Source organism: Osmerus mordax, chromosome 5, assembly GCF_038355195.1.
Source record: "Osmerus mordax isolate fOsmMor3 chromosome 5, fOsmMor3.pri, whole genome shotgun sequence".
Lineage (NCBI taxonomy): Eukaryota > Metazoa > Chordata > Actinopteri > Osmeriformes > Osmeridae > Osmerus > Osmerus mordax.
In genome coordinates this window covers 574,122-598,442 of record NC_090054.1, presented here as the reverse complement: position 1 = coordinate 598,442, position 24,321 = coordinate 574,122, and the positions used below count along the sequence as shown (strand labels likewise).

Here is a 24,321-nt window from a genome sequence, read left to right as displayed (position 1 = left end):
AAACATTTATTGTATTTTTTATTTTTTTATTTAATGCGTTCTGCAGAGAAGGGAGACTTGCGTTGGTCACGGTTTGGAATGAAACAGGACAGAGTAACAGAAGATATCGCTCAGAAATTGCTATTTTTTTCTTTTTTTTGACGACGTAGTTGCCTTAACTGCAAAGTGCTGCGGGAAACCCTGACACTACACACTACACACACCATACACACTACACACACAGACACCATACACACTACACACACAGACACCATACACACTACACACACAGACACCATACACACTACACACACCATACACACTACACATACCATACACACTACACACACACCATACACACTACACACACGCTACACGCTACACACACAAACCATACACGCTACACACACCATACACACTACACACACCATACACACTACACATACTACACACCACACACACTATACACATGCTACACACTACACACACCATACACACTACACACACCATACACACTACAAACACCATACACACTACACATACTACACACCACACACACTACACACATGCTACACACTACACACACCACACATGCTACACACTACACACACCATACACACTACACACGTTACACGCTGCACACTACACACACGCTACACACACACTACAACTGCGCCATACACACACACACTACATACACACATTACACACCATACACACACACCATACACACCATAGACACACTACACGCACACACTACACACACACTACACGCACACACAGTACACACCCCTGTATGTATTCACCTCGACAATATGCATTTCACACTATCAACTGTGTTCATCTCTCCCTCCCTCCATATCTCCCTTCCTCTCTCCCTTCCTGCATCTCTCTCTCTCTCTCTTTCAGCTGGTGACAGCGTACCGTTCAGTACAGAAGGATAAAGAGAAAACCCAGGTAATTAGCATGTTAGCTAACACTTCCACTCCTCCTGCAGTTAGCATGTTAGGTAACAGCTCAACTCCTCCTGCAGTTAGCATGTTAGCTAACAGCTCAACTTCTCCTGCAGTTAGCATGTTAGCTAACAGCTCAACTCCTCCTGCAGTTAGCATGTTAGGTAACAGCTCAACTCCTCCTGCAGTTAGCATGTTAGCTAACAGCTCCACTCCTCCTGCAGTTAGCATGTTAGCTAACAGCTCAACTTCTCCTGCAGGTAGCATGTTAGCTAACAGCTCAACTCCTCCTGCAGTTAGCATGTTAGCTAACAGCTCCACTGCTCCTGCAGTTAGCATGTTAGCTAACAGCTCAACTTCTCCTGCAGTTAGCATGTTAGCTAACAGCTCAACTCCTCCTGCAGTTAGCATGTTAGGTAACAGCTCAACTCCTCCTGCAGTTAGCATGTTAGCTAACAGCTCCACTCCTCCTGCAGTTAGCATGTTAGCTAACAGCGCCACTCCTCCTGCAGTTAGCATGTTAGGTAACAGCTCCACTGCTCCTGCAGTTAGCATGTTAGCTAACAGCTCAACTCCTCCTGCAGTTAGCATGTTAGCTAACAGCTCCACTCCTCCTGTAGTTAGCATGTTAGCTAACAGCTCCACTCCTCCTGCAGTTAGCATGTTAGCTAACAGCTCCACCTTTATGTGGCCTAGCGTGTGATCAGTGAGGGTTAAGTTTGCTGATGTTACACTCTTCTCCTCAGGTTATCCTCAGCCAGAGTCAAGACAAAGCCTTACGAAGGATCGGAGAACTGAGAGAGGTGCTCTACAATCCTGTCTGGATCTGCTTGCCTGCGTCCTGCCTGGCTCTCTTCTCATCTCTACTCTCCTCTCACCTCTCCTTTCCTTTCCTCTTATCTCTCCTTTCCTCTCCCCTCATCTCTCCTTTCCTTTCCTCTTATCTCCCTTTTCCTCTCCCCTCATCTTTCCTTTCCTCTCCTCTCATCTCTTCTTTACTGTCCTCCTTTCCTTTCCTCTCCTCTCATCTCTCCTTTCCTTTCCTCTTATGTCTCCTTTCCTCTCCCCTCATCTCTCCTTTCCTTTCCTCTCCTCACCTCTCCTTTACTCTCCTCTCCTTTCCTCTCCTCTTTACTTTCCTCTCCTCTCATCTCACCTTTCCTCTCATCTTTACATTCCTCTCATCTCTCCTTTCCTCTCCCCTCATCCCTCCTTTCCTCTCCTCATCTCTCCTTTCCTTTCCTCTCCTCATCTCTCCTTTCCTCTTATCTCATTTCCTCTCCCCTCATCTCTCCTTTCCTCTCCTCTCATGTCTCCTTTCTTCTCTCGTCTACTCTCATCTCTCTTGTCACCACTCATCTCATCTCATCCCCTCCCATCTCTATCCTCTTATCACTCATCTCTCCTCTCTTCTCTCATCTCTCCTTTCCTTTCTCATCTCTTTCCTGTCATCTCATCTCTCTTCTCTCATCTCTGCTCTCCTCGCTCCTCTTTTCTCCTTTCTTACTTTCTCCTCTCCTCTCCTGCCTCACTTTGTACACCTGTGTTTAAATATAAACCTGTGTGTGTGTAGGAGCTTCAGATGGACCAGCAGGCTAAGAAGCACCTGCAGGATGAGTTTGATTCTGTGCTGGAGGAGAAAGATCAGATGATCACAGTTCTGCAGACACAGGTAGTGTTTGTTATTGTTGTGTGTGTTATCAAGGCTGTAGACTGTGTGTTTTCTGACTGTGTGTTATCTAGACTGTGTGTGTGTAATCTAGAGTGTGTTTGTTATCTAGGATGTGTGTGTAATCTAGAGTGTGTTTGTTATCTAGGATGTGTGTGTAATCTAGAGTGTGTTTGTTATCTAGGGTGCGTGTGTGTAATCTAGAGTGTGTGTGTTATTTAGACTGTGTGTGTAATCTAGACAGTGTGTGTTATCTAGACAGTGTGTGTCATCTAGACAGTGTGTGTTATCTAGACTTTGTGTGTGTTTTCTGACTGTGTGTGTGTTTTCTGACTGTGTGTTATCTAGACTGTGTGTTATCTGACTGTGTTTTCTAGACTGTGTGTGTGTAATATAGTGTGAGTGTTATCTAGACCAGGGGTTCTCAAACTTTTCAGCCCAGGACCCCTAAAATAATGGTGCCAGTGACTCGCGACCCCCGCATCCTCTGAGGTGGTTTACGTATACGTGGGAGTAAAAATAGGCCCTGGATCTGATCCAGACCGGCCCACCAGAATCGGCCCCCGTATACGCCACCACAGCTAACCTGTTAATGCATGCAATGCTTGATGTGATGCTAGTTCGGGAGTTCGATAGTAAATGCCAATTGGCGCTCAAATAAAGGCCAAAGAATTTGGCCTTTATTTGAGCGCCAATTGGCAATTTTTTTTTGAGCTTTAGTGTAAAATAAACTGCTGTTTTTCAATTGGTAAAACTTTATCTAGTGAAGGTGATGTATTTTTGTCTCTTAATTATTCAGCCCCACCCTTATGTTTGTTAGACTGGTTTTCCATCGTTATTCTTCTCCCGGTGCTCCTGATGGCCAGTCTGCTACTGTGGGGCTGTGCCGCGGTGGTGGATTTTCAAGTCATATCATTTTAAATTCTCGTGCTGTCAGGGGGTGCTGCAGCACCCTCAGCACCCCTAGTTCCCGCGGCCATGGGTATTCCCTCTCCACTGACATCCAAAACTCAGCCAGTGTCTTGGCTGAGAACGCTGTCTTTAACGTTCGGTCGCTTGACAGTTCAACTAATGCGTTCTCCTGCTTGGATGTCAGATGGTTTGCTGTACTTACAGTGAATGGAAAATCAAAAGGCTGATGGCTTTTTTATTTGCATGCATTAATTTAACTACTATGTTTAATAGTAGTGAAATAAATTCGCGATCCCCTAATAAATAGTAGGGGGTTGCGAATTAATAATTTTTAATTCGCGACCCCCACTTTGAGAACCCCTGATCTAGACTGTGTGTGTTATCTTGGCTGTGTGTGTATTATCTAGACTGTGTGTGTATTATCTTGGCTGTGTGTGTATTATCTAGACTGTGTGTGTGTTATCTAGAGTGTGTGCGTGTCATCTAAACACTGTGTGTGTGTGTTATCTAGACTGTGTGTGTTATATAGGCTGTGTGTGTGTTCTCTGTGTGTGTGTTATCTAGGCTATGTGTGTGTTATCTAAACACTGTGTGTGTGTGTGTTATCCTAGACCTAGGTTGTGTGTGTGTATTATCTGTATGGAGTGGTATGTGTGTGTATAAAGTGGTATTTGTGTGTGTGTATGGATGTGTGTTTGGGAGGGGGGGGAGATTTACTTAGAAAGAGGGAGATTTCGTTAAAAACATTGATTTACTGAATATTACTAATTGTTTGTATGGTGAACTCCTATCAGCTGTAACATACATACATTTACATTTATTCATTTAGCAGACGCTTTTATCCAAAGCGACTTCCAAGAGAGAGCTTTACAAAGTGCATAGGTCACTGATCATAACAACAAGATAGCCAAAAAACATCGCGAGTAGCCAAAAACATGAAGCACACATTGTGAACAACCAAAGTAAGTGCCAAAGGGAAGAACCATAAGAGCATGTAGTTAAACAAGTTACAATTAAACAACATGAACAGCTATAAGTGCAAGTGTACCTGTGGAAAAAATCAAGCAACAGTAATAAAACAATATATCACAGCGAGAACAAAATTTTAAATCAGTTACCACTAACCACAAGAGCAACAAGTCTCTAAGCAAGAGTCATTGTGATCCTTGAGGAAACTAACATCGGGTCAAGCGAACCATTCCTAAGTACCGTTGTACTCCCGGAACAAGTGTGTCTTGAGCCTTTTCTTGAAGGTGGAGAGACAGTCAGTGTCTCTGATGGAGGTGGGGAGTTGATTCCACCACTGGGGGGCCAGACAGGAGAAGAGCTTGTGTTGGGACCGGGCGGTCTTGAGCGGTGGGACCACCAGGCGGTTGTCTGAAGAAGACCGTAGGTGGCGGGTGGGGGTGTAAGGCTGCAGGAGAGACTTGATGTAGACGGGTGCAGTCCCGTTCACTGCTCGGAAGGTCAATACCAGGGTCTTGAATCTGATACGGGCCATGATAGGTAGCCAGTGGAGAGAGATGAGGAGCGGGGTAACATGGGAGCGTCTGGGTAGATTGTAGACCAGGCGGGCCGCCGCGTTCTGAATCCTCTGAAGAGGGCGGGTTGCACATTCTGGGAGACCAGCGAGCAGAGAGTTGCAATAGTCCAACTTGGAGAGGACGAGTGCTTGGAATAGCAGCTGGGTGGAGTGCTCAGACAGGTATCTCCTGATCTTCCGGATGTTGTAGAGGGTGAATCTACACGACCGGGAGACCGCAGCAATGTGGGCCGTGAGGGAGAGCTCGTCGTCCATGGTAACCCCAAGGGTCCTGGCAGAGGATGAAGGGGTCACCGTCGCAGATCCCAGGGTGATTGAGAGATCGTGGGAGATGGAGGGTTTAGCCGGGATGATGAGAAGTTCTGTTTTGGCGAGGTTCAGTTGGAGGTGGTGCTCGGTCATCCAGGCGGAGATGTCTGTGAGGCAGGCCTCAATCCTAGCTGAGATCCCCGGATCGGTCGGGGGGAACGACAGGTACAGCTGCGTGTCGTCAGCGTAGCAGTGGTAGGAGAAGCCATGGGAGGTGATGATTGGTCCAAGTGAGGTGGTGTACAGAGAGAAGAGGAGGGGTCCAAGGACGGAGCCCTGTGGGATACCAGTGGAGAGCTGGCGAGGGCCCGACAGTTTGCCTCCCCAGGAAACCTGGTAGGATCTTCCCGACAGGTAGGATGAGATCCACTGGAGTGCAGTGCCAGTGATGCCCATCTCAGAAAGTCTGGCGAGCAGGATCTGGTGGTTAACCGTATCAAACGCTGCAGAAAGGTCCAGCAGAATGATGACGGATGACCTGGAAGCCGCTCTGGCAGACTGGAGGGCAGTGGTGACTGAAAGGAGGGCAGTCTCTGTGGAGTGGCCAGTCTTGAAGCCCGATTGGTTGGGGTCAAGCAGGTTGTTCTGAGAGAGAAAGTTAGACAGTTGGTTAGATACAGCACGTTCAATTGTTTTTGAAAGGAAGGGTAACAGTGATACCGGTCTGTAGTTCTGGAGGACGGCAGGGTTAAGGGAGGTTTTTTTGAGTAGAGGGGTAACTCTAGCCTGTTTGAAGGCAGAGGGGAAGGTGCCAGAGGTAAGAGAGGAGTTTAGGACATGGAGAAGAAAAGTTATGATGGAGGGGGAGATGGTTTGAAAGAGAGGGGAGGGGATAGGATCAAGGGGACAGGAGGTGGGGCGATGAGAGAGAATGAGGTCAGAGATCTCTGCCTCAGACAGGGGAGAAAAAGAGTTTAGACATTTAGTTGGGTCAGTCATGGAGGGTGAGAGGGTAGGAAAGGTGGGTTTAGGGAACCGACTGCTAATGTCGGCGACTTTTTTCTCAAAGAAGGAGGAGAAGTCGTCTGCTGTCAGGGTGGAGGGAGGGGGTGGGGGAGGTGGGTTAAGAAGGGTGGAGAAGGTAGAGAAAAGTTTGTGGGGGTTTGAAGCAGAGTTAATTTTGTTCAGAAAGTAGAGGGTTTTAGCACCAGTTATGTGAGAAGAGAAGGATTTGAGGAGGGAGTGATACTTATCAAGGTCCAGACCGCCTTTGGACTTGCGCCATCTCCTCTCGGCTGCCCGAAGGGTGGACCGTTCTTCACGAATAACATCCGTAAGCCACGGGCAGGAGGGAGAAGATCGTGCAGGCCTGGTTGACAGGGGACAGAGAGAGTCAAGTGATGCAGTTAAAGTGGTTAACAAGGTGTCGGTGGCAGTGTTAGTGGGGTGGGACGAGAACTCGTCAATGGGGGGGAGGGAGGATGTTACAATAGAGGAGAAATGGGAGGGGGATAGGGAGCAGAGGTTGCGCCGGAAAGTTACAAGGGGAGGGGAGGTAGAAGGAGTTGGAGGGAGAGAGATAGAGAATTGGATAAAGTAGTGATCAGAAATATGCAGTGGGGTTACAGAGGTTAAGTCAGTGATACAGTTACGTGTCAGGATGAGGTCTAGCTGTTTGCCTGCCTTGTGGGTCGCCGGTGTGCTCAGCAGCGTCAGGTCGAAGGAGGTCAGGAGAGACAAGAAGTCGACGGCCTGAGTTCCTTGGAGGTGGATGTTGAAGTCCCCAAGGACTATCAGGGGGGTTCCATCATCCGGGAGGACGCTGAGGAGCATGTCCAGCTCCTCCACAAAGTCGGCTAGTGGGCCTGGTGGGCGATAAAGAACAATTAAGCATGCTTTGATAGGATCAGTTAGCATCGCATAATGGTGTTCAAATGATTTGGCAGTAACAGGGAGTGGTGTGGATGTGTATTTAATATGTGGGGAAAGAAGCAACCCTGTCCCACCACCCCGCCCGGTTGAGCGGGGTGAGTGAGTGAAGGAGTGGTTGACGGAGAGAGCAGCTGGAGTTGCAGTGTTCTCAGGGCGGATCCATGTCTCTGTCAGCGCAAGGGCATGAAGAGAAGCATGAGATGCAAACGCTGGGATGAAGTCTGCCTTGTTCACAGCAGACTGGCAGTTCCAGAGCCCTATAGAAAGAGAGAGGGCAGTGGAGAAGATCTGGATAGGTAGTGAAGGTTAGAAGTTGACCGTATATACTTTGTGATATATCTACGTCTACGAGTAGTGTAATGAACGGGAATGCTGAAGAAACACATGCTAGCTATGAGTATGTTGTAGGTGGATTAGAATACAAATAGGGTGATACTTATCAGAAGAGGTGATCCACCACGTCGGCCATCCTCTGTGGACTCCCGCAGGTAGACTCCCTGTCTTTGTTCGACCGAGTCTTCGTGCACCGAGGCTGCCAGACGAGGCTGCCAGACGAGGCTGCCTCTGAAGTGCTACTCGCCTAAATATGCTAAAGGCGCAGCTGACAATGGCCCTAATTATGTAAACAAAGCCAGGGTCTCACTCGGCGGCAAGTACCCTGAAACTCGATCTCTAGCTAGCTACCTATTGACCAATTTAGCTGCTATACCCTTACCCTCTGTCAAAGAGGCAAATAATTAGCAAAACACAAATGAATGAAACAAACTCTGGTTACTTACAGTCAGATGGCAGTCACGAAGTACACTCAGTAAGACACTATTAGCTCTGAATCTGATTACAGAAGTCAGGGCTGATTTAACCAAATTCTACAATGGCCCTAATTATGTAAACAAAGCCAGGGTCTCACTCGGCGGCAAGTACCCTGAAACTCGATCTCTAGCTAGCTACCTATTGACCAATTTAGCTGCTATACCCTTACCCTCTGTCAAAGAGGCAAATAATTAGCAAAACACAAATGAATGAAACAAACTCTGGTTACTTACAGTCAGATGGCAGTCACGAAGTACACTCAGTAAGACACTATTAGCTCTGAATCTGATTACAGAAGTCAGGGCTGATTTAACCAAATTCTACAATGGCCCTAATTATGTAAACAAAGCCAGGGTCTCACTCGGCGGCAAGTACCCTGAAACTCGATCTCTAGCTAGCTACCTATTGACCAATTTAGCTGCTATACCCTTACCCTCTGTCAAAGAGGCAAATAATTAGCAAAACACAAATGAATGAAACAAACTCTGGTTACTTACAGTCAGATGGCAGTCACGAAGTACACTCAGTAAGACACTATTAGCTCTGAATCTGATTACAGAAGTCAGGGCTGATTTAACCAAATTCTACAATGGCCCTAATTATGTAAACAAAGCCAGGGTCTCACTCGGCGGCAAGTACCCTGAAACTCGATCTCTAGCTAGCTACCTATTGACCAATTTAGCTGCTATACCCTTACCCTCTGTCAAAGAGGCAAATAATTAGCAAAACACAAATGAATGAATCAAACTCTGGTTACTTACAGTCAGATGGCAGTCACGAAGTACACTCAGTAAGACACTATTAGCTCATACCTCCCAGCAGACATGTTACATTCAGCTGTAACATACATACCTCCCAGCAGACATGTTACATTCAGCTGTAACATACATACCTCCCAGCAGACATGTTACATTCAGCTGTAACATACATACCTCCCAGCAGACATGTTACATTCAGCTGTAACATACATACCTCCCAGCAGACATGTTACATTCAGCTGTAACATACATACCTCCCAGCAGACATGTTACATTCAGCTGTAACATACATACCTCCCAGCAGACATGTTACATTCAGCTGTAACATACATACCTCCCAGCAGACATGTTACATTCAGCTGTAACATACATACCTCCCAGCAGACATGTTACATTCAGCTGTAACATACATACCTCCCAGCAGACATGTTACATTCAGCTGTAACATACATACCTCCCAGCAGACATGTTACATTCAGCTGTAACATACATACCTCCCAGCAGACATTTCATATCAATAAGCTTGCATTCACTATTAAGAATAGGAAACTAAGATCACGGATACTGTCAAAATTAAAAAATAAAAGGTGATTTTAAGAGATGAGTCAACAAAAGTCCACCAAAAGTACGCTATGTGAGCTTAAACAAGTTTGTCCAATAAACTGCGCATTGTCGCTGTTTCATATAAGTCACCAACGAGACGATAACAAAATAAACTATTAATTGAAAATCAAAGCAAACTAATTATTTGCATTTGTTTTTGAGAATATCTAACAGCAAAACAATTGAACATATTCTCACAAGATTCACTTTTCCTGAAAGGTCCATCTTGAAAATGGCGTGGCAAGTATATATGCAACCAAATCTATCTTTTCTCCTCCTTCAGCCATCGCGGGTGAAAAAAATATAACAGCAGCAATAATAAACAGCGATCGCAGTTGGTAGATAACGGATCGATCTCTCTCACTAACGGATTGCCCTCTTTCAGGCTCTCACGAGTGCTTATCCAATCACAGGACGTGTACATGTCAAGTTCAGCTTAAGACCTTCTAGCTGGCCTTGGTGTCGCAGACTCGAGATCTGATTGGCTATCGCAACTGACTGTCTCCGTTCACTTACAGTGCACGGGAGCCTGCTCTGTTGATTCTGAAGGCCTCAGACAGATTTCATAGAACCTGACAACACAAGCTAGATGAAATATGATTGGAGAAAAACTACCATAATATACAACACTGTCGGAAGCTCAACCAAGTGGATATAACATGACATGAGAACAGACTATGGAGAATAATTTTTGTTATTTATGTCAGTGTATTTATTGAATGACATTAAGATGGGGGAAAATTACAAAGAAAAAAATATATAACCGCAACATTTTTTAAATAATTTTATTTACATATAAAAAATAAATAATAATAATATCAAAAAAATATTTTCAGAATATGTTTAGGCCAGCAGAGAAGGCCTTGCTGGCCCTGAAGGCCCATCATGCATACCTCACAGCCAGGGGCGGATCTAAAAAAAATATTCATGGGGTGGCAAGAGATTTTGAGGGGTGGCACCTTGTGGCAGAAGTGTGTGAGTTAAAAATAAAAAAAATAAAGGCTGTGAAACATGTATGCATAGTCAGTGAACACTCTGAAATGGATTTTAGGTATATAGGTCACATGACCCAAAAGCTATTGAAATTTGAAGATTTATTTTGAATACAAAATTATTTTTATTAACCTGAGATGGAAATGCACAAAATAAAGGCTGTGCAGCATGAATGCATACATCTTCAACAGTTTAACATTATTTTGACGCTCATAGTTCATAATGTTGAAAAGCTATTGACTTTTGAAATGTTACATTTGTTGATGGTCCCTAAACATACTCGTTGTTTAGGCAGCGAAAAGCATTGGCTAAGCGGCCGGTCGTAGCGGTGTTAAACACCGGTTAAAATAACACAATACTGGGCGTCCGAATATCTGTTTAATATCGAACTTCAAACTAACTTTACCACGGTCATATTTGTTGTTGCTTTCCCAAAGCATTCACAAATTGACATTATTAACCTCAATTCAACAGGAAAACTAACCCTAACTTTGTTAGCCCTGCACTTTTCTAATTATTCTTAGTCATTAAAGGTCCCATGGCATGAAAATTTCACTTTGAGGTTACTTAACATTAATATGAGTTCCCCTAGCCTGCCTTTGGTCCCCCAGTGGCTAGAAATGTTAAACCAAGCCCTGGGTATTCTTCTCCGCCTTTGAGAAAATGAAGGTTCAAACAGTCCGATCTTGAACCTTTCCCCTTATGTCGTCATAAGGGGAAAGGTTACCTCCCCTTTCTCTGATTTGCCCGCCCAGAGAATTTGGCCCGCCAATGAGAAAATGAGCTAAGACCATGCAAGCGCAATATTGTTTTTTCCTCGAGAGACATCATGGCTTGCAAAAGACCGAAGCATGGCAGTTAGCCCCGCCTCTCCCCTCCTCATAGCATTTAAAGCTATAGACACAAAAATGGCACGTCCTAAGGAAAGCTCATTGTGGGACAGTTCGTAGTGGCTGTAATTTAAATTCTGCAACCAAGGCTGAATTTGGGGAAAGAGACTTCAGATAGAGTATTAGGGGACCACTAAGGCCTATATAAAAGCATCCAAAAACAGCATGCCATGGGACCTTTAAAAGATAATTGCTTAACACCTCATTCCTCCGGTGTGGTCTGCTGTCCGTGCCGACGATTGCTTCCTTGAGTTGGAGCCTTCTATGGTCAGTTTGCGCCTTCCTTGTGTTCAAATGAAAGCAACTTCGGTCGGCGGTGTGGGGAGGGTGGATGGAGTCGTCTCGTGCTGCATTTACTTGCATTCGGATATTAGAAATTCGCTCTTGCAAATGTCCGATGAGCCACAACTTTTCTATGTTTTCAAAGCTGCCAACTGGGGTGGCAGCTGGGATGGCAAGGCTATTTTAGGGTGGCTGTTGCCACCCCATGCCACCCCGGTAGATCCGCCCCTGCTCGCAGCAGACATGTTACAGACGTGTTACATTCAGCTGTAACACACACACCCCCCAGCAGACATGTTACATTCAGCTGCTTTAAATATAAAATGTAGAAAATATAAAATGTAGAAAATGTACAATGCAATAACAATGCAAAATGCTACACCTAAACCAACCACTAGGTGTCACTATTAACACATGTTTAAAGTGGTCATAGAATGATTTTATAGGGTATTTCACACTGTTCCTTAAGGTCTATGAATAGGGTATGTAACATTGGTTGGGCTGAAAATGGCCCGGGTGCTGTTCTATGCACCCTAATGCAACCCTGTGAAATAGCCCTAGAATGAAACAAGAGGTTTTCTCCGTTTTATGGTATGCTCATGAATATTTAGATGAGCTGCGCGCTGATTGGTTGTTTTACAACGAGTGAAGCTGTGGAGCAAAGACGCAACATATCCAAACATGCATCGTGAATTGTAGATTTACATGACAACACAGGTTATTTATTCGAATGAAACACAGTCAGGAAAATGAAATAACGTTAGCCCCATTGCCAATAAACTAAATCATCACACGTTCTACCTATGCTAGATTCAGGATACATTAGCATTGCTAATAACTGTTAACGACAAAATCATACTTACAGCTTGCGGTTGTGATGACCATACGGTCGGATGTGTATGTAAAGTTTGAGCTGTGACAAAGGTACATACCAGAGCCAAATGGGGTGGAACCATCGAGTTGCCGTCAACTCGTGGATTTTTGGAAACCGCCCGTTTTACAGCAGCAGTTTCAAATAGTGAGATTTGTATAGGAAAGAGGTGTCAATGGGACTTGAGGTTCTCTGTATGTCCATGTTACCCACCCAACTGTCGTTGTTCAACTATGACAAGGTAAACTCGGTTTTTGCATTCAATGACCCCTTTAAATAATACATCTTAATTCAAATGCTTAGAGGGCAGAACAAATATGTATGTATGTATGTATATATCAAATCAAATGGATTTTTGTCTGTATGTCGTACTGTGTGGACCCCAGGTAGAGTGTTGGATGTTGTCATGGTGTCCTGAAACAGTCCTCCATCCTGACCTAACGTGTGGTTCCTTATGGCAGGTGGCCCTGATGAAGAAGCGCCTGAAGGGGGCTGCTGGAGGAGCCATGACCCAGGACAGTGAGCTGTCCCTGGGCCAGGAGACTGCAGACCCTACCTCCCCCCAGAGCCCCTCCAGAGACCCTGCAGCAGACTCAGGGGCCAGTGATGGTGAGATCGGTGTTGTGTGTGTAACCGTGGTGTGTGTGTGTAACCGTGGTGTGTGTGTGTAACCGTGGTGTGTGTGTGGAACCGTGGTGTGTGGGTGGAACCGTGGTGAGTGTGTGGAACCATGGTGTGTGGGTGGAACCGTGGTATGTGGGTGGAACCGTGGTGTGTGTGTGTGTGGAACCGTGGTGTGTGGGTGGAACCGTGGTGAGTGTGTGGAACCGTGGTGTTTGACTGTGGTGTGTGTGTAACTGTAGTGTGTGTGTGTGTGTGTAACTGTGGCGAGTGTGTGTGACCGTGGTGTTTTGACTGTGGTGTTAACGTCCCGTCCAGCAGGGGGCGATGGGGGTCCAGGCCAGACCTTGCAGGCGCTGCAGAAGAGGGTGAAGAGGCAGGAGAACATCCTCCAGAGGTGCTGTCGCCTCGTTTTAAAATCTCCTTGTTTTAAAATCACCTTGTTTTCTCTTTTGTGTGTATACCATCTCCTGTGTGTGTGTGTGTGTGTAACCTGTCTTGTGTGAATGTCTGTGTGTGTAACCTGTTCTGTGTGTGTGTGCAGGTGTAAGGAAGTGTTGAGGACCCATCAGGAGCGCAGCGCTCAACTGGGCAGTGAGAACGAGGCTCTGCAGCAGCAGCTGCAGGAGAGGCTGCAGGAGCTGGAGAAGACCAAGGTAGGTCCTGTTGGATGTGTCACTATGTGGTCAGGTGTGTCACCGTGTGGTCAGGTGTGTCACCGTGTGGTAGTGTTGGGTGTGTCACCGTGTGGTAGTGTTGGGTGTGTAACCGTGTGGTCAGGTGTGTAACCGTGTGGTCAGGTGTGTAACCGTGTGGTCAGGTGTGTAACCGTGTGGTAGTGTTGGGTGTGTAACCGTGTGGTCAGGTGTGTAACCGTGTGGTAGTGTTGGGTGTGTCACCGTGTGGTCAGGTGTGTAACCGTGTGGTAGTGTTGGATGTGTCACTATGTGGTCAGGTGTGTCACCGTGTGGTCAGGTGTGTAACCGTGTGGTAGTGTTGGGTGTGTCACCGTGTGGTCAGGTGTGTAACCGTGTGGTAGTGTTGGGTGTGTCACCGTGTGGTCAGGTGTGTAACCGTGTGGTAGTGTTGGGTGTGTAACCGTGTGGTAGTGTTGGGTGTGTCACCGTGTGGTAGTGTTGGGTGTGTCACCATGTGGTAGTGTTGGGTGTGTAACCGTGTGGTAGTGTTGGGTGTGTTACGGTGTGTAACCGTGTGATAGTGTTGGGTGTGGTCAGGTGTGTAACCGTGTGGTCAGCTGTGTCACCGTGTGGTAGTGTTGGGTGTGTCACCGTGTGGTAGTGTTGGGTGTGTCACCGTGTGGTCAGGTGTGTAACCGTGTGGTAGTGTTGGGTGTGTTACGGTGTGTAACCGTGTGATAGTGTTGGGTGTGGTCAGGTGTGTAACCGTGTGGTCAGCTGTGTAACCGTGTGGTAGTGTTGGGTGTGTAACCGTGTGGTCAGGTGTGTAACCGTGTGGTAAGGTGTGTAACCGTGTGGTAGTTTTGGGTGTGTAACCGTGTGGTAGTGTTGGGTGTGTAACCGTGTGGTAAGGTGTGTAACCGTGTGTTACCGTGTGGTAGTGTTGGGTGTGTAACCGTGTGTTCAGGTGTGTAACCGTGTGGTAGTGTTGGGTGTTTACATTTTAGTCATTTAGCAGACACTCTTATCCAGAGCGACTTACAGTAAGTACAGGGACATTCCCCCGAGGCAAGTAGGGTGAAGTGCCTTGCCCAAGGACACAACGTCATTTGACACGGCCGGGAATCGAACTAGCGACCTTCTGATTACTAGCCCGATTCTCTAACTGCTCAGCCACCTGACTCCCTTTAACCGTTTAACCGTGTGGTCAGGTGTGTAACAGTGTGGTCAGGTGTGTAACAGTGTGGTCAGGTGTGTAACAGTGTGGTCAGGTGTGTAACAGTGTGGTCAGGTGTGTAACAGTGTGGTCAGGTGTGTAACAGTGTGGTCAGGTGTGTAACCGTGTGGTCAGGTGTGTAACAGTGTGGTCAGGTGTGTGGTAGTGTTGCGTGTGCATTGTTTCCCCAACCATTGTTTTGGAGGGGCGGCGCCCCCCATTGTTGCTAGTCCACAAATGCTCTAATAAATGCACAGAAAAGCTTCATCTTGTCCTGCTAGGCTACCTGTTTGCGCTGCCAGGTATGTCACACTGCCTTGCGGGGCCTGTCACATGACTTCCATTGAAAATTAATGGGAGGCAACATTTTAGTCTAACCCCCCCCATGAAAAGAATCCTTGGAAAAACACTGGTGCCACTGCAGTTTGTCACAACACAATGCAGCCTTGTCTGGAATAGGAAGAGGTTTGGGTGGAGCTGTGTATGTGTTTAGCTGTGTGTGGGAGAGTGTGTGGATGGAACTGGGTGTATGTGTGTACATTTGTGTGTTTGTCTGTGTCTTTGTGTGTAGGTGCGTGTGTATGTTTGTGTGTGTTTGTGTATGTATGTGTGTGTGTGTGTGTGTGGATGAAGCTTGGTGTCTGGGAACCCGATTTTTCCTGTGACAGGAAGAGCAGAGGGTTAGAGCAGAGGTTAACAGCCACGCTAAATAGCGTGGAAGCTCCTTGCCCTACTCATCCTCTCTCGCTCTCTCTCTCTCTCCCTCTATCTCTTCTCTCTATCTCTTCTCTCTCTCTCTCTCTCTCTCTCTCTCTCTCTCTCTCTCTCTCTCTCTCTCTCTCTCTCTCTTCTCTCTCTCACAAAGACACAGACGCACACACCATACTCACATACACACACATAGAACCACATACATCCTTCACACCAGTGTACCTGTGGTGATATCTGTTTAAACAAAAGAACCGGGAATAATATTTGATTGGATCTATAATCATTCAACACTTGCATGTTATGAATTGTATTCTGCTAAATAATTAGGTGAACATGTCATAACTGTCAATATGATAATGGCCCCTGTCATTGTCAATAACAATCAGTGCAATTACCACACCTGGAAGTGTTTCTAACCCTATTAATATTAATTTGTGTTGTGTCAGTGAACATTTATAGGCAACTATAGGTGGGACAAGATGCTCACGCACGTGGACTTAGTTTCCAGTGAGTTAAAGAGAAAACGTGTTTGCATTGTTTTATAAATCAGAATATTTTTGTGCGCAGGCACATCCCACTCCTGAATAAATCACAAAGTGCACCAGCGCGAGCGTCTTGTCCCACGCACTTTCTGTGTTTCGTTTGTTGGCATAGTTTTCACGTGAATTCTACGCACAGTTTTATAAATGAGGCCCCTGGCCCCTGCAGGGTCTCTTTGTGTGGATTACAGGGATGGAAATTACATTTTTTGTCCACCGGCCCCTGTGGCTGGTGGATTTCAAAATCTACCAGATCTACCAGCCACTCAATGTTTTTACCAGCCACTTTCTTGTTTTTAACCGACAATGTGTAACTGCATGTGAAAATGAATACTACAAGATCTACAATACTTAAGCAGTTCATTTAATCTCAGTCTCAATGAAACACTGACACTTTCTCTTTTATACATACACAAACAACAAACTGATATACATTTCATGAAATGAGTAGGGCAGATTAAACAACAAACTAACATTCCTCCACCCATCCTCCCCACTCCCAGTACAGTTTACTCCTGCTCATCAGAATCAGATTGTGAAGTTCCAGAGGTGCTTTCCTGAGCGTTCTTCTTCCACGACAGGGCGAACAGCACCCCGACGCGAAGCGGAGGGGTGTACCTTCGCTCTGAAGGGGCTTATTTTCCCGATAATGACAACGGCGTTCTATACATTGTCCCGCTTATTACACGGCTACTTGCCCCAAAAATTCTTTACACAGTGTGTCTTATTACAATTTATATGTTACCATTCGTAGTGTTGATCAGCAGAGAAATAGCCCCATTCAAGTGAATGGGGCTTTCTACAGCATTAACAACAGCCGTGTAATAATTACCGCTTTATTACACGCTTTGTGTAAGATTTGTGTAATAATTAATCGCTTCACTTACCGGCCACCGTGGCCGGTAAGTGAAGCGAGTTTACCCGCCGCAACACAAAATCACCCGCATTTGGCTGGTGGCGGGTGCTAATTTCCATCCCTGGTGGATTAGTGTGGGGCTGGCTTGGTCAGTGTGTGGTTGAGTGTGGGCCCATGTGGGTCCGTGTGGAGCTATGTGGAGCTGTGTGGAGCTGTGTGGAGTTGTGTGGAGCTGTGTGGAGCTGTGTGGGTCCATGTGGAGCTGTGTGGGTCCGTGTGGAGCTGTGTGGAGCTGTGTGGGTTCATGTGGAGCTCTGTGGGTCCGTGTGGAGCTGTGTGGGTCCGTGTGGAGCTGTGTGGGTCCGTGTGGAGCTGTGTGGGTCCGTGTGGAGCTGTGTGGAGCTGTGTGGGTTCATGTGGAGCTGTGTGGAGCTGTGTAGAGCTGTGTGGAGCTGTGTGGGTCCGTGTGGAGCTGTGTGGGTCCGTGTGGAGCTGTGTGGGGCTGTGTGGAGCTGTGTGGAGCTGTGTGGGGCTGTGTGGGTCCATGTGGAGCTGTGTGGGTCCATGTGGAGCTGTGTGGGTCCGTCTGGAGCTGTGTGGAGCTGTGTGGGGCTGTGTGGAGCTTTGTGGAGCTGTGTGGGGCTGTGTGGGTCCGTGTGGGTCCGTGTGGGTCCGTGTGGGGCCGTGTGGGTGAAGCGAGTTTACCCGCCGCAACACAAAATCACCCGCATTTGGCTGGTGGCGGGTGCTAATTTCCATCCCTGGTGGATTAGTGTGGGGCTGGCTTGGTCAGTGTGTGGTTCAGTGTGGGCCCATGTGGGTCCGTGTGGAGCTATGTGGAGCTGTGTGGAGCTGTGTGGAGTTGTGTGGAGCTGTGTGGAGCTGTGTGGGTCCATGTGGAGCTGTGTGGGTCCGTGTGGAGCTGTGTGGAGCTGTGTGGGTTCATGTGGAGCTCTGTGGGTCCGTGTGGAGCTGTGTGGGTCCGTGTGGAGCTGTGTGGGTCCGTGTGGAGCTGTGTGGGTCCGTGTGGAGCTGTGTGGAGCTGTGTGGGTTCATGTGGAGCTGTGTGGAGCTGTGTAGAGCTGTGTGGAGCTGTGTGGGTCCGTGTGGAGCTGTGTGGGTCCGTGTGGAGCTGTGTGGGGCTGTGTGGAGCTGTGTGGAGCTGTGTGGGGCTGTGTGGGTCCATGTGGAGCTGTGTGGGTCCATGTGGAGCTGTGTGGGTCCGTCTGGAGCTGTGTGGAGCTGTGTGGGGCTGTGTGGAGCTTTGTGGAGCTGTGTGGGGCTGTGTGGGTCCGTGTGGGTCCGTGTGGGGCCGTGTGGGTCCGTGTGGAGCCGTGTGGGGCTCTGTGGGTCCATGTGGGTCCGTGTGGGTCCGTGTGGGTCAGTGTGGGGCTGTGTGGAGCCGTGTGGGGCTCTGTGGGTCCGTGTGGGTCCATGTGGGTCAGTGTGGGTCAGTGTGGGTCCATGTGGGTCAGTGTGGGGCTGTGTGGAGCTGGCTGGCTGGAGCTGTTCTCCACAGCGAGATGCGACTGTTGATTTTTGTGGGAAGCAGGAATATGACCCAGGAGCTCAAACGGATGAACCTGGGGGGAGGGGGGGATGGTGTTAGAGGACAAGTAAGGAAGAAAGGGAGGGAATGAGGGGGTTAGGAGGAGGAGGGAGTGGGTTAGGAGGGGGAGGGGGCAGCTCTGTGTATGTGTCCATCCACTAGTACAGGTTCAACCCTAACCCTGTCTTTAGCCTGGAGACAGACAGGGTCTGATTCCATGGTTCTACTGACAGATAACCCTCTCTCTCTGCTTCTTCCCTGCCTGCCTGCCTGTAGGAGCTCCACACCACAGAGAAGACCAAGCTGATCACTCAGCTGCGTGATGCCAAGAACCTGATAGAACAACTGGAGCAGGACAAGGTGAGACCTGCACACACACACACATAGAAACACACACACTCACATAGAAACACACACACCATACACACTTACTTACACACCAGTGGACCTGTGGTGCTCCGAGACGATGATTCAGGTACAGCTGCTTAGAATTTGCGTGTGTATGTGTATATATATTTGGGGTTTAAACAGTGGGGAGAACAAATATTTGATACACTGCCGATTTTGCAGGTTTTCCCACTTACAAAGCATGTAGAAGTCTGTAATTTTTATCATAGGTACTCTTCAACTGTGAGTGAAGGAATCTAAAACAAAAATCCAGAAAATCACATTGTATCATTTTTAAGTAATTAATTTGCATTTTATTGCATGACATAAGTATTTGATACCACAGAAAAGCAGACCATAATATTTGGTACAGAAACCTTTGTTTTACAGAGATCATACGTTTCCTGTAGTTCTTCACCAGGTTTGCACACACTGCAGCAGGGATTTTGGCCCACTCCTACATACATACCTTCTCCAGATCCTTCAGGTTTCGGGGCTGTCGCTGGGCAATACGGAATTTCAGCTCCCTCCAAAGATTTTCTATTGGGTTCAGGTCTGGAGACTGGCTAGGCCACTCCAGGACCTTGAGATGCTTCTTACGGAGCCAGTCCTTAGTTGCCCTGGCTGTGTGTTTCGGTCGTTGTCATGCTGGAAGACCCAGCCACGACCCATCTTCAATGCTCTTACTGAGGGAAGGAGGTTGTTGGCCAAGATCTCGCGATACATGGCCCCATCCATCCTCCCGTCAATACGGTGCAGTCGTCCTGTCCCCGTTGCAGAAAAGCATCCCCAAAGAATGATGTTTCCACCTCCATGTTCACGGTTGGGATGGTGTAGAATGATGTTTCCACCTCCATGTTCACGGTTGGGATGGTGTAGAATGATGTTTTCACCTCCATGCTTCAGGGTGTTCTTGAGGTTGGGCTTCTTCTTCCTCCAAACACGGCGAGTGGAGTTTAGACCAAAAAGCTCTATTTTTGTCTCATCAGACCACATGACCTTCTCCCATTCCTCCTCTGGATCATCCAGATGGTCATTCCTCCTGTGGATCATCCAGATGGTCATTCCTCCTGTGGATCATCCAGATGGTCATTCCTCCTGTGGATCATCCAGATGGTCATTCCTCCTCTGGATCATCCAGATGGTCATTCCTCCTCTGGATCATCCAGATGGTCATTGGCAAACTTCAGACGGGCCTGGACATGCGCTGGCTTGAGCAGGGGGGACCTTGCGTGCGCTGCAGGATTTTAATCCATGACGGCGTAGTGTGTTACTAATGGTTTCTTTGAGACTGTGGTCCCAGCTCTCTTCAGGTCATAGACCAGGTCCTGCCATTTAGTTCTGGGCTGATCCCTCACCTGATGATCATTGATGCCCCACGAGGTGCGATCTTGCGTGGAGCCCCAGACCGAGGGAGATTGACCGTCATCTTGAACTTCTTCCATTTTCTAATTATTGCGCCAACTCTTGTTGCCTTCTCACCAAGCTGCTTGCCTATTGTCCTGTAGCCCATCCCAGCCTTGTGTAGGTCTACAATTTTATCCCTGATGTCTTTACACAGATCTCTGGGCTTGGCCATTGTGGAGAGGTTGGAGTCTGTTTGATTGAGTGTGTGGACAGGTGTCTGTTATACAGGTAACGGGTTCAAACAGGTGCAGTTAATAGAGGTAATGAGTGGAGAACAGACAGGCTTCTTAAAGAGAAACTAACAGGTCTATGAGAGCCGGAATTCTTATTGGTTGGTTGGTGATCAAATACTTATGTCATGCAATAAAATGCAAATGAATTACTTAAAAATCATTCAATGTGATTTTCTGGATTTTTGTTTTAGATTCCTTCACTCACAGTTGAAGAGTACCTATGATAAAAATTACAGACTTCTACATGCTTTGTAAGTGGGAAAACCTGCTAAATCGGCAGTGTATCAAATACTTGTTCTCCCCACTGTATATATATATTTGGGGTGTGTGAGTATAGCCCGGTCCTAACCAGACCCTCGTACATTTCATTTGTACAGAGGGTCTGGGATCGCTCCATTGACAAGCGTTAACTTCCTTTAAGGCGGGTACTCTGTTGAAGTTTAAAACTATTGGATCTGCCCAGAGCCACTCTGGATCTGCCATAACCAATCGCTAGCTTTCGCCTCAGCCAACTCCTTCACCACTAACGGAGCTAGCTGGGAAATCTAACTTTTCCCGAACCCCGCGGGGAGGAGGGCCACAACATCATGGCCACCAACAAAACTCAGCAAAGATTGTTCTTGCTCCAGCTTTAACTTCTGGATATTCGGCAGCGTTGCCACAAGGGAGCCGAACGGCTTTGCTTGCATCTTTCTCCGCCGCCATTACGGAACTACAACTCAAACTAGCGCACGCCATCAACGTCATCGTTCTCAGCCACTCCCTCTGTTCGCTGATTGGACCACCAAAAAAACGACTAATATAGTGTGAAAACATTAGATATTTCACAAAAACTTAAGCGTGATCATCGTACTATGAAGAGATTTGTGGCTGACTCAGAGCACAGACGGATTAAAGGCATAAGGAGGAAGGTTTCTGCTAGAAAAAATTCATCGGATTAAGAGAGCAGCGGCTAAAATTCCATTAGAAAGCAGCAAACAGGTATTTGAAGCTGCAGGTGCCTCTGGAGTCCCGCGAGCCTCAAGGTGTACGATCCTCCAGAGGCTTGCAGTTGTGCATAAACCTACTGTTGTGGCAATTGCTTCACGCGTCCTATTTTCCTTAGTCAACATTTCGAGCAGGGTTGTGACTCGTAGATAAATAAGCAATCGCGGAGATCCTTATGCAAGATTTATTTTGTCAAAAGAAAAAATACTAAATTCTCTGTGGTTGACTTTCAAATAAACTTAAACTGTTCCAAATAAATGATAACACTGTGTATACGCTACGGTCACGAAACTGTTTTCTGTCCAACTCTTGCTCAAACAAAAAGAAATCCCAAGCTTTCACCCGACCCTCTTTATACCTGCGAAGGAGGAGGAGCCGAGGATGCCATATTCTAGTAATTAATATAAGTTATTTCTCCAGATTTAAAGTCCAATATTTAATCTAACAATTCAGAAAGGAATAGAAAAATAAATTTAATACAGATCATCTTGTTTGGCTTTACAATGAAGTAAATAAATACCAACAGACTGATTATGACTGATTAACACCTATTATTCGGCCACCCCTAACCAATGCTCACATGCAGAAATGGTTGCAGAAATGGTTGCAGTGGGCCTAGAAATACATGAGACAAACAGTCTTGTTTACTGAAAATTGCTGTGCAATCCTGGATGGTCCAGATGGATGGAGTAGTGGATGGTTGGTGGATGTCCACCATGTCCCAACAAGGATGCAACGTCAGCAACGATGTGGCGGAGTTATGTTTTGGGCCGGAATCATGGGGAGAGAGCTGGTAGGCCCCTTTAGGGTCCCTGAAGGTGTGAAAATGACCTCGGCAAAGTATATCGAGTTTCTGTGCCTTCTGTAGCAAAATCATCTTCATGCATGACAATGCACCAAACTCACAAGAATTGTGAAGGTAATATCAAAGAAGGGGTCCTATGTTAACATGTAACTTGCCCTGTTAAGATGTTTTTGATCGAAATAACTTTTGATTTCAGTAAATATGACCTCCTAATGCTGCAAATTCAACAAATGACCTATAAAATGTTTTGAAACTATGTTGTGCATAATACTTTGGCAGTGCATTTAGAGTTTTTTATTTTTGAAAAAAATACTGTTATCATTGAGAGGTTTGTTCAGTACAATTAGTAATTTTTTATTGCGTTAAAGTGAGATTGCATTAACGCGTTATCGCGTTAACTTCGACAGCCCTAATATATATATGGGGTGCTTGTGTGTGTGTATATATATATATATGGGGTGTGTGTATATTAGGGCTGTCAAGCAGTACACATATTTAATCGCGATAAATCACATTATTTCATATAGTTAATCGCAAATGTATTACATTTATGAAACACAGCCTTGGTTTCGTCAACCGAACCGAGTCTGGCAACTTTTTGAAATGGAACTTCCCATCTAAAAGCCCTCTCTCCATCATTCAGCTACCGTCAGCAGTCGAAGTCATGTGAAGTCACAGGTGATTCCCAGGGTCAAAAAGAAAGCTGCGTTAACGGCACTATTTTTTTAAGTGAGATTACGTTAATGTGTTATTATCGCGGGAATCAAAAGCACATATAAGCCGCAGTCTTTGCGGTGTCTCGAGTCCGTCTTAGACTCGAGCTGCCTTTGCAGTTTCTAAAACATATGACAACCCAGACTAGCCACACTCTATCTGCGGTCTCTCGAATCCGTCTTAGACTCGAGCTTGGGTAGCACACATATTCTGAATGCCTTCGGCGGAATTCAAATGAGCCATTTTAATCTAGATTAACGCCAAGATTACAGTGAGATTAGATTTTTAAAAATTATCTATGCCCACCACTAATATATATATATGGTGTGTGTGTGTCCAGGGCATGGTGATTGCAGAGACGAAGAGGCAGATGCACGAGACTCTGGAGATGAAGGAGGAGGAGATTGCAGCACTGCGCTCCAGAGTCCAGCAGGCCACTGCTCAGAGGGACCTGCTGCAGGAGCACCGAGAACACTCAGAGAGGGCAGGTCAGGACAGGGGGCAGGGGCCAGTCCTGGGGTCTGTGGTCAGGGGACAGTCCTGGGGTCTGGGGTCAGGCCTGGGGTCAGGGGTCAAGACTGGGCTAGGACTGACCTGTCATCTGCTCCCCGGCAGCGTTTGAGGAGCTGGAGAGAGCCCTGAGCATGGCCCAGCGGGCGGAGGAGGGGCGGAGGCAGCTGGAGGAGCAAGTGAAGGATGTGGAGCGGACCGGGGAAGAGGAGAGGAGGAATCTGCAGCAGGAACTCAGCCGAGTCAAACAGGAAGTGGTCACCATCATGATGGTGAATCACCATCTTTTTCTCTTGTTCCCTACCCCCTAGATATGCTCCCTACTCCCTAGATAGGCTCCCTGTCTCCTAATATGCTCTCGACCCTCAAACCTACCTCCTAATATGCTCCTTCACCTCATCTCAACCTCCTCATCTCAACCTCCTCATCACCTCCTTTTCACCTCTACCTCCTCACCACCTCTTTTTCACCTCCTCACTATCTCTCCTCCTCACCTCCACCTTCTCCTCCAGCCTCACCTTACCAACTCCTTACCTCCATATTTTCCTTCTCCTCACCACCTAACCACCTCACCTCATCTTTCTCCTCAACTTCTCCTCATCTCTCCTCCTCACCTCCTGTTACTCATAGCAATATACTATCAGGTCAGTTCAGCTCCTAGTACCGTGCTTGTAGGTCATCTTAAATTAAGTCCAGCTTTCAAC

At 46.9% G+C, this 24,321-nt stretch overlaps 1 protein-coding gene across 6 annotated transcripts in view; it reads left to right on the top strand.

Moving 5' to 3' along the window:
- The window catches only part of golga4 (golgin A4), a 74,464-nt gene that overhangs the window by 24,175 nt on the left and 25,968 nt on the right, over positions 1 to 24,321 (top strand). For 5 of the 6 annotated variants that reach the window (XR_010876645.1, XR_010876644.1, XM_067235956.1 and 2 more), the window contains exons 5-13: positions 889 to 936; positions 1,679 to 1,735; positions 2,506 to 2,604; positions 12,906 to 13,053; positions 13,384 to 13,462; positions 13,610 to 13,721; positions 18,851 to 18,934; positions 23,448 to 23,595; positions 23,723 to 23,889. Coding sequence is in view for 4 of the 6 variants with exons in the window: in XM_067235956.1 (XP_067092057.1) it covers positions 889 to 936; positions 1,679 to 1,735; positions 2,506 to 2,604; positions 12,906 to 13,053; positions 13,384 to 13,462; positions 13,610 to 13,721; positions 18,851 to 18,934; positions 23,448 to 23,595; positions 23,723 to 23,889 (942 nt within the window). In the remaining 2 variants the exon portion in view is untranslated. The remainder of the gene's footprint in view (positions 1 to 888; positions 937 to 1,678; positions 1,736 to 2,505; positions 2,605 to 12,905; positions 13,054 to 13,383; positions 13,463 to 13,609; positions 13,722 to 18,850; positions 18,935 to 23,447; positions 23,596 to 23,722; positions 23,890 to 24,321) is intronic. The other variant, XM_067235954.1, reaches the window with a different exon arrangement.